Here is a 9,461-nt window from a genome sequence, read left to right as displayed (position 1 = left end):
AACAGAAGTCCACCTGGAGTGGGTGGCTGCCCAGCTATCCTGTCTGCACATGAGACCAGCCCCCACAGCAGGGACACAGGACCTGCCAGTAGACTGACCCACATGGGCGTGAGAGGAAGGCCAATTACCCAGGCTGGGCAGTCCTCCTCAGATAGTGGCCTGATCTGGAGGGGTGAAACGGCCATCTGACATGGGGCGGCCACCCTGTGTGGAGGCGGAAGCCCTCCCTCCAACAGAAGTCCACCTGGAGTGGGTGGCTGCCCAGCTATCCTGTCTGCACATGAGACCAGCCCCCACAGCAGGGACACAGGACCTGCCAGTAGACTACACAGAGCCTCAGTCCCTTCTGTGGCCCTAGAACCACAAAGGCCTTACTCTGGGCACTGTAAAACCATGGTCACTGGCTGATCCCACTCATGCTCAAATGCAGGCTGGGCTTCCATGGGCATCAGGCACTAGAGCAGAGAATGCACAACCTGGGTGAAGGAAGGTGAGCTGCTGGGCCTTGGATGGAAACAGCAAGGCACCACACCTGGGCAGCTGGCTCTTGCTGGCCAGCCCGGGCCTGGCTCTGTGGCCTCTGCTGGCCATCTCCTACCTGTTCCCTCGTTTGCTGATTTTTCCCTCAGCAGATGTTTTGTAAGTGCCAACCATGGGCCACGTACTATGTGGGCAGAGGGCATACAACACTTCTGCCGTGGCCTCTGGCTCAAGGCCCCTCTAGAAGCAGTGAGGTGAATCGTGAGGCTGACAGAGATGCAGCTTCCAGGGCCACCTGTTCCCAGAAAGGTCACCACAGCCCTGTCCAGGAGCATGACCTGGAGGTGGGTGCGCCTGTCGACTTCGACTTGGCAATCCACGTCCAACACCACACAGCAGGGCAGAACCTATTTGCTTCAGAGTCTCCCCCAATGTGATGTGCTCGATGGCACAGTTGCTCCCTTCCAGCTGGGGTCCCCCTCTGCACTGGGGCCTACATGGCTAGATGCAGAGGCCAGGCCAGCCGCTGGGGGAGTCCTTGGAAACAGGACTGTCTGGGGGGAGCCCCAGAACCCTCTGCCAGGTGTGACTGCGGCTACTCTCAGAGCCCAGAAAACAGATTTGAGTCTGAGCTCCAAGAGGGGAATGCTGGTGTGGAGTCTTCCAGGGGACATGTGTACCCTCACAGAGACGGCACTCCTGCATGGTGCCCTGCCCTCCCCACGTACCTGACACTCCCAGGGCACCAGGAGCTGTCAGGGCCCATGCACTCACAGGTCTGGCTGGCACAACCAAGAAGCTCCCACCATGGCCCCAGCCTTACCTGGTAGCAGACCTGGGATACAAGGGGCCCGGTGAGCCCAGGGCTAGGCACCGGGGGCTGTGCTGAACAGGCAGCTGAGCCTCTGCATGTGAGCCTTACCTTTGGTGTCATTCACGGGGTCCATGTGCCGGTAGATGTAGCCCTCCAGGTAGGAGTGGAACTTGGGTGTGGGTGGGAAGAAGGCCAGGCAGATGGCCATGAGCTCCCAGCCACGTGCCAGGCTCTCCAGGCGGAAGTTCTCGGTGGTCTGTCGGCAGAGCTGGATGTATAGCTCGTCCCGCAGGCCCTGCATGCTCCAGCCCTTGGTGGCAACCTCCAGAGCTACGTGCAGTGGGTCAGCCTTGGCCCGCCGGTCCCCCATGTACATCTGAATGAGCTTGAAGATCTCACAGGCCTCCTTCTTGACATGCCGGTCACTGGTCATGATCATAGGCTTCTTGATGGACTCGCTGCTCCAGGCCAACATGTTGGCGATGGACACCTTGCGCCGGAAGAGGCCCTGCGTGTGCTTGTTGAAGTGCTTGGAAGCCCAGTTCTCAATGTCTGTCTCCGAGGACGGCTTGCGCAGCGTGAAGGCGGGGAAGACGCAGCTGGCGCTGGGCATCATGCTGCGGCCCTGCCGGCCACTCTCAAACTGGGCACATGCGCCGAGGTCCTCGGACTGGGGAGGCAAGCGAGCCGTTAGAGACAGGGCTGGCTGACCACAGCCTGGGGGTGTGAGCCAGGCCCACCTGACCGGTGTGGGGGTAGGGCAGAGGAAGGAGAGAGGGCACCAGCATCACTGGGCCCCAGGGCCAAGTCCAGGCTTGCTTCCTGAACTCTCATCACTGTCTGCTTGCCAGGGAAGTGCTGTCCCTCCCTGCATGGGGACAAAAGGCTACAGAGGCAGGAACCCAGGGTCTGTGGTTCCTAAGTCCATGGCTCCGCCGTCATCCCCAGGGCCTGAGCCTGACTCAGGGAGTGACCCCAGGCTGACCCTTCTTCCCAAACCTCACTCAAGGGATATGCTCTGGTAGAGATGTCCTGAGTCACTAGAATGGGGACCCTGCAGGTGCCCTACGCCCAGGCAATGCCCAGGGCTGTGGAAGGGCTAGGCAGGAGGACGAAGAGTACTCCCTCAACATGACAGTGTTAATGCAGATGGTGCCTGTCTTGTCACAGGCTCAACGTTTGAGGGAGTTGTGGCCTTCAGTGTCCATGGCTCAGGGTCTGTAGGAAATGCAGGTTTCCCAGGAGGAAGGGCCCAGCCAGCCCAGGGCAGCTTCAGCACTGTCTGGAGGACAAGGGTCCCTGAAATAGGGGGGCAGAGGTGGCAGGGGGCTGAGAAGGAACCCATCCTCATCTGCATGGATGGTGGGGTGGCAGTACCCTTTGGGCTATAGGGGAACAAGCTGCCCTGCCCTGTAGGTCCAAGAGAGCAGGGGGCCTGAAGCTCAGGTGACGTGCAAGAAACCCCAAGTGTGAAGCATTTCGCTCCCCAGGTGCAGGGGTCCCCTCTCGGATCTCTGTGGTGCTGCCCTCGCTTTCTGCAACTAGGTCCTAAGACCTCTGGTTCCTGCAACTCACTCCTGGAAGATTCTGCACCCATGGACAGACCTGCACCCCACTATTCCCAGATCACCTTGTATTCCCTTGCAGATGGCCCTGTGCCCTTATAGCCCTCCAGATGACAGCCCCCCATGGATGGCCCTGTATTCCCACTGCACAGGCAACCTTGCACCCCTACATCCAACCCCAACAACTCTAGACCCCCATGTCCTCCCCTCAGACGGCCCTGGACCCCCCCCCCCTCCCCTCAGAGCCCCATGTTCTCTCCCTGGATCCCCATATCCTCCCCTCAGACTCCCATGTCCTTCCCCTAGATTGCCCTGACCCCCAAACTCTGTCCTCAGACTCCCACATCCTCCCCCCGGATGGCCCAAAGACCAGGTTGCTTGAGCCCGTGGTCTGTGCCCCTGCGCAGGCACACCTGCTCCCTCCGGTCCTCCCCGCCCGCCCCTGTGTCACCTGGGACGGGTGCAGGTAAGGCTCCGGGGAGGCCAGGTTGGTCTGGACCGAGATGCTCTTCTCCAGCAGAATCTGGGGGAAGCCGAGCTTCTCAAAGGGGCTCCTCCTCCAGTGCTTGCTCTCCTGCTGGGCCAGGGCCTCGTCCTCACTGAAGGCGCGTACCACGGGCCCAGGCATGGGCAGTGGCACCGCACCGTCACTCTCGTAGCCCGAGCCGTCCTTCTGCGAGTCCCAGCTGCCCCGCTGCTTCATGTGGTGGTGCACCTGCTGCGCCTCCCAGGCCAGCCGCGCCTGCGCCAGGAAGGGCTCACAGGAGCCCCGTGACCCCTCGGCCTCACCCAGCCGGCCCTCAGTGCGCTTCAGTGGGGCCAGGCCGGCCCCGCAAGGGGGCCGCTCCTCAGCCATGAGGGACTCGCCCACAGGGTCGCGGTCCCCTGAGCCGTCGGTGGACGACGTGTTGGGGTCCTGGCCCAGGGAAGGATTCCTGCTCTTCCTCTTGCGGGGGCCAGGCGAGCAGCCCACGGAGGACATGGTGTCCTGTTGGCTGGACCAGGACATGGTGTCGTCCTGTGCAGGGGGCAGCGGTGTGGGTGGTGGGCCGTGCCGGAAGTCAGGCCCCTCCATGCTGCTATAGTCGCCAGCCCGAGCCTCCGGGCGCTGGTCCCTCACCAGGCAGGGGCTGGGCTGCAGCGAGTAGGAGCCACCACCAGGGTTGGGTGCATACTTGGGGCGTGGGCCGGCCCGAAGTTTGGGGCTGGAACCAGCCTGCTCCACGTAGACCAGCTGCCGCACATACTCTTTTCCTGCGGGGCTGTAGTCCAGGCTCATGAAGCGCTCGGGGCCCCGCTGCTTGGTGAGCACCAGCTGCTGGTAGGGCGTGGGGCCCGTGTGCTTGGGTGACTGCAGGAAGGCGCGTGGCTTGCGCCCGGGCGACCTCTGGGGTGAGCCGGCCTTATAGCCCCCACCGGCCTCATACTGCATGTCCACGGGGGGCTCGTCATAGATGGGGGCCTGGTACTCTGCAGGGGGCTCTTCGTAGAGTGGCGGCTCGTAGGCGTAGCGCGGGGAGGATGGCTGCGAGTCACTGGAGGACCTGCGTGGCTGGGCCTGCAGCGGGGTACAGAAGGTGTCGCCCCCGCGTCCTGGAAGCGGGGAGCAGCCCCCGGTGAGCTCGGCCCGCTTCAGGAAGGGTGATGCCCGCCTCTCAGGGAAGAAGATGGCAGCGTCCGCGTCAGGGGCGAATGTCTGCAGGCCAGGCGAGTGCTGGCCGCCCGAGGGCCTGCGGCCGCGGGGCCCAGACTGGCCATCGCAGGGGAAGCCATTGCCCTGTGGCATCAGAAAACTGGGCTCACGGTCGGTGACCTTGATGAGCATACGCTCTTTGGTCCCTGTGGTCCACTGCAGTGAGGAGGCCCTGAGGGAGAACAACAGGGCTCACTGGAAGCCGGGAGTCTCAAGGGACAGGAGGCTCAGTCCTTCCCACACTGCCTTCCCTGCTGTCTCTGTGTGTGACCGTGGGCTCCCCCGTGCACCCTCTGCAGGGAGCCCTGCCTGTCTCTGCCTTCTCTCCAGCCCCCAGCCCACCAGGTAGAGGGAGGCACAAGGGGATTCCTGGAATGGAGTGGAGGTTCCAGATCTCGGCCCTGGGCCCTGCCCAGCCCACCTAGGCAGGGCATGTGGGCTCTTCGGGACTCCCTTTCCAAGCACGGAGACTCGGAGAGGGTGGCAGCCCTGCCTGCCTGGGCGAGCACGCTACCCTCCAGGTCTCCACTTGTCCACCCAAACGGACCACAACTGCCTAGTGTTGCCAAACCTGCACCCTTGGTCCTGGGGAGCCCTGCACCTGACCGCAGCCCTGCCCAGTGCCAGTTGAGGTGGACCATTTGGCCTTTTGAGCCTCAGGCTACTCATTTCCAACCCAGGACACAGCCACTCTCCGGCAAACATCACATCCACACAGTGCCTGGCCCAGGCACCCACCCTGCACCCCCGTCTGTGCCGCCTGCTGCCTGGTCAGCACTTCAAACCTGCTCTCACTCCCAGACTTGGTGAACCCTTCTGGACAAGGGACCACGGCCCAGACAAACCTTCTGGGACAGGTACAGCATGATGGGTGGGGGAGGCAGGAACCCACTCTTCTCCTCTGGGCTCTCTTAATGGCCCATCCACCCCAGGACATCCAGAAATGCCACCCCAGGGTGACAGTCACCATGTCTATGGGAGTAGCCAGACTGTGGTGCTCCCGGGTGCAACCTAAGGGTACCCAACTGGCAACACCCATTAGCCAACAACAGGTCACTACCACCTTGTGCCTGGACAGCCGGGTGTCCGGCAGGGACAAGCTCCCAGTGGGTGGGGTGCTCGTGTGTGCCCTGTGAGGAAGGACTGGCCCTCTCTCTGTCCTCGTGAGCCCCCTTCCCCCCCCACTTCAGGTTGAAGACAAACCACAGTCCTAGTGTGGCTCATCTGTCAGCGTCCCCACTGTGCTCTCACACACGGCACTCCCTGCTAGGCAGAACCCTTGGCAAGGAGACCCCTGACCAGGCTTGTTGGACAGAGGGAAACGGGTCTACCTGTAGTGGAGAAATGGACCGTCTGTGCCATAGTCCCGGGAAGTCTCATAGTCTCTCTCAAAGAATACGCCCGGTGGCGAAGAGCTGAAACAGTGCAACAAGGGTGGATATAAATACAGTGCTTACAAATATGATGCCCTCAAACCTCAAAATACCCCACCTTTTGCTGCGTTTATGAACAGGGTACCACCCTTCAGCTGTTTCCTATTTCTCAGGAATGCACTCTGAGTCCCGGCCCGTCCCCTCTTCACTTCCTTTGGTCCAGTTCTCTGCCCTCAGCCTGCCCTCTGCAGTGCTACTGGCCGGATGCAGAAGGGACCACTCATATTGTGGCCTCTGCCCTAATGCCACGGGGCAGGCAGGACATCTGAGGGGCAGGGCCACTAAAGGGTACTGTCCTGGATTTCAAGACTCCAAGCACCAGAACTGGGCCCAGTGACAGGTGAATGGGAACCACAGCTTCAGCCAGAGGTGACAAAGAAGCCTCAAAGCCTCGTGGCAACCACAAGCACCGTAAGGCTTCCCATCGAGACCTCACCCCTATCATGGGGCTTGACACAGGGCAGGCCCTCAGTAAGTGTTGATAAGTGGAGGATTATCTTGCTCAATGCCCAGAGGTATGGTCAAATGAGTGTCTGCTTGTGATCTGAAAACTCAATAATCCAGAGGCAGAAGGAGGTGACTTAACCTGATGAAGAATATCCACATTAAGCCAAACTGCCTACATAGTATTCAGTCTTGGATGGTGGAAGCATAACCAATAAAATCAGGAACAAGAATATCTGCTGTCCATCAAGTAATATAATTTTGAAAATGCTGGTCAATGCAGTAAGACAAGGGAAAAAAAAAGCAAGCAATCTAAATATTTGAAAGTAAGAGATAAAACTATCATTAGCTGTCAACTCAAAAACCCAAAAGAATCAACAGAAAAACTACTAGAAGTATTAAGAGAGCCTGTTGGGAGCTCTGGTGGTGGAGTTCCGAAGGTATCTGAATGATAACCAGAAGGCTGGAGGTTCAAACCCACCAGTCACTCCTCAGAAGGAAGATTGGGTAATCTACTTCTGTAGAGATACCGCCTCAGAAACCCAAAGACAGGTCGCTATGAGTCAGAACCAACTCGAAGGCAGTGAGTTTGTTTTTTTTGGTAATAACGCAATGCTTGTTTATATGGAATATATGAAAGCAATGGCTTTTTTGTGTGTGAGCATAAAGTAGCCAGAAAAAGTTATAATGGAACCAAGTTACTTTCACAACACCAACAAAAGAACAAAAATGAAACTAACTTCCTAGGCATATATGTTAACAAGAGATAGGTAGGCCCAATGGGAACAAAACTATTAAATGCTATTGGCGTACTTGAAGGAAGACTCAAATATGTAACAGAAAAGCACACATGTTCAAATGGAAAGACCCTAAACCTTTACCATGAAGTAGTTCATAAAGTTAATCTAATTCTAAAGACATTTCCGGTAAGACTTTTTAAAAATGAAGAGTGTGGGTCTGGTAGAACAGATTCCGAAGAAAGCCAAGTACTGAGCTAAGAATTGAGTAAGCAGGAGTCCATACATAGCAAGTATCTTGGAAACAAATCAGGTGGCTAACAGCAGGAATGGGGTGAAACAAATGGTGCAGCAGTAAAAATACTGTTGCAGTAGTGTATTTTTAAAAACTGCAGTGACACCCAATCAAAACACAAGCAAAGGACTTGAATAGACATTTCATCAAAGAGGACAGTCAGACGGCCAACCAGCACCTGGACAGATGCTCAACGACATTAACCACCAGGGAGATACAGATCAAAACTACTACGAGATACTAGCTCATCCCTCTTAAAATGGCCGAGATCAAAAAAATGGAAAACACCACGTGTTGGCAAGGTTGTAGGGCAACTGGTACCGTTACCCACTGCTAGTGGGAATGTAAAATGGAGCAGTCACTGCGGAAGAGAGTCTGGCAGTTACGCAAACAGCTGAACACAGAACTGCCATATTGTTAGGTGCCATCAAGTCTGTCCCAACTTACAGTGACCTTACATACAAGAGAACAGAACACTGCCCAGTCCTGTGTCACCCTCCCAATCGTTGCCATGGTTGTGCCCACTGTTGCAGCCTCTGTGTCAATCCACCTCGTCGAGGGTCTTCCCCTTTTTGGCTAACCCTCCACTTTACCAAGCATGGTACCGTACTTCTGACAACATGACTGAAATGCATGGGACGAAGTCTCACCATTCTCACTATTAGGAGTGTTCTGGATGTACTTCTTCCAAGACAGGTTTGCTAGTTGCTCTGGCAGTCTATGGTGTAACCAATATTTTTCACCACCACCACCATTCAAAGGCATCAATTCTTCTTTGGTTTTCCTTATTCATTACCCAGTTTGTGCATGCACTGAGAATACTGAAAATACCAGGGTTTGGGTCAGGTACACCTTACTCTTAAAAGTGCTATCTTGGTTCTCTAACACTGTATAAAGGTCTCTGGGAGCAGATGTGCGTGCCCAGTGCAGTACGACATCCGATTTCCAGACTGATGCTTCCATGGGTATTGACTGTGAATCCAAGTAAAATGAAGTCTTTGGCAACTTCAATCTTTTCTGTTTATCCTGATGTTGCTTACTGGCCCAACTGTGAGGACTTTTGTTTTCTTACAGTGTGATTGGTTGTAGTATTTGGTCTTCATCTTGAAGTGCTTCAAGTCATCTTCACTTTCAGCAAGCATTGTTGTGTCATCTGCATATTGCAGTTTGTTAATGAGTCTTCCTCTAATTCTAATGCTGTGTTCTTCCTCATACAGTACAGCTTCTCGTATTATTTGCTCGGCATACAGATTGAATTGTTGTTGTTAGAGTTGTGTCCAACTCATAGCAACCCTATGCACAACAGAACGAAACACTGCCCGATCCCACGCCAGCTCCATGATCCTTGCTATACCTGAGCCCATCGTAGCAGCCACTGTGTCGATCCATCTTGTTGAGGGCCTTCTTCTCTTTCGTTGACCCTCCACCTTACCAAGCATGACATCTTTCTCAAGGGAATGGTCTCTTCTGACTACATGACCAAAGTAGGTGAGACGAAGTCTGGCCATTCTCGCTTCCAAGGAGCATTCCAGCTGCACTTCCTTCAGGACAGATCTGTTAGTTCTTTTAGCAGTCCATGGTACTTTCAGCATTCTTCGCCAGCACCACACCCCAAAAAGCATAAATTCTTCTTTAGTTTTCCTTATTCATTGTCCAACTCTCCCATGCATACAAGCCAACTGAAAATATCATGGCTTGTGTCAGGCACGCCTTGATCTTCAAGGAGACATCCCTGCTCCTCAACACTTGAAAGCGGTCCCTTGCAGCCAACTTGCCCAGTGCCATACGTTGTCTAATGTCGTGACTGCTGCTTCCATTGGCATCGACTGTAGAACCAAGCAATGTGAAGTCTTTGACAACTTCAATCTCTTCATTGATCGTGATGCTGCTTATAGGTCCAGTTGTGAGGATTTCTGTTTTCTTTATATTGAGATGTAATCCATACTGCAGACTGTATTCTTCAGTCTTCATCAGTAAGGGCCTCAAGTCATCCTCACTTA

At 55.7% G+C, this 9,461-nt stretch overlaps 1 protein-coding gene across 1 annotated transcript in view; it reads right to left on the bottom strand.

Annotated features, from left to right (window-relative positions):
• Positions 1-9,461, bottom strand: part of ARHGAP39 (Rho GTPase activating protein 39) — a 49,309-nt gene that overhangs the window by 18,088 nt on the left and 21,760 nt on the right. The window contains exons 3-5 of the mRNA XM_007956057.2: positions 5,884-5,967; positions 3,311-4,724; positions 1,403-1,964 (exon numbers count right to left, since the gene is read on the bottom strand). Coding sequence (XP_007954248.1) covers positions 1,403-1,964; positions 3,311-4,724; positions 5,884-5,967 — 2,060 coding nt within the window. The remainder of the gene's footprint in view (positions 1-1,402; positions 1,965-3,310; positions 4,725-5,883; positions 5,968-9,461) is intronic.

This window comes from Orycteropus afer, unplaced genomic scaffold (genome assembly GCF_000298275.1).
Source record: "Orycteropus afer afer isolate SDZICR_OR568_19922 unplaced genomic scaffold, OryAfe1.0 scaffold00574, whole genome shotgun sequence".
Lineage (NCBI taxonomy): Eukaryota > Metazoa > Chordata > Mammalia > Tubulidentata > Orycteropodidae > Orycteropus > Orycteropus afer.
This window is presented reverse-complemented; position numbering and strand designations above follow the sequence as displayed.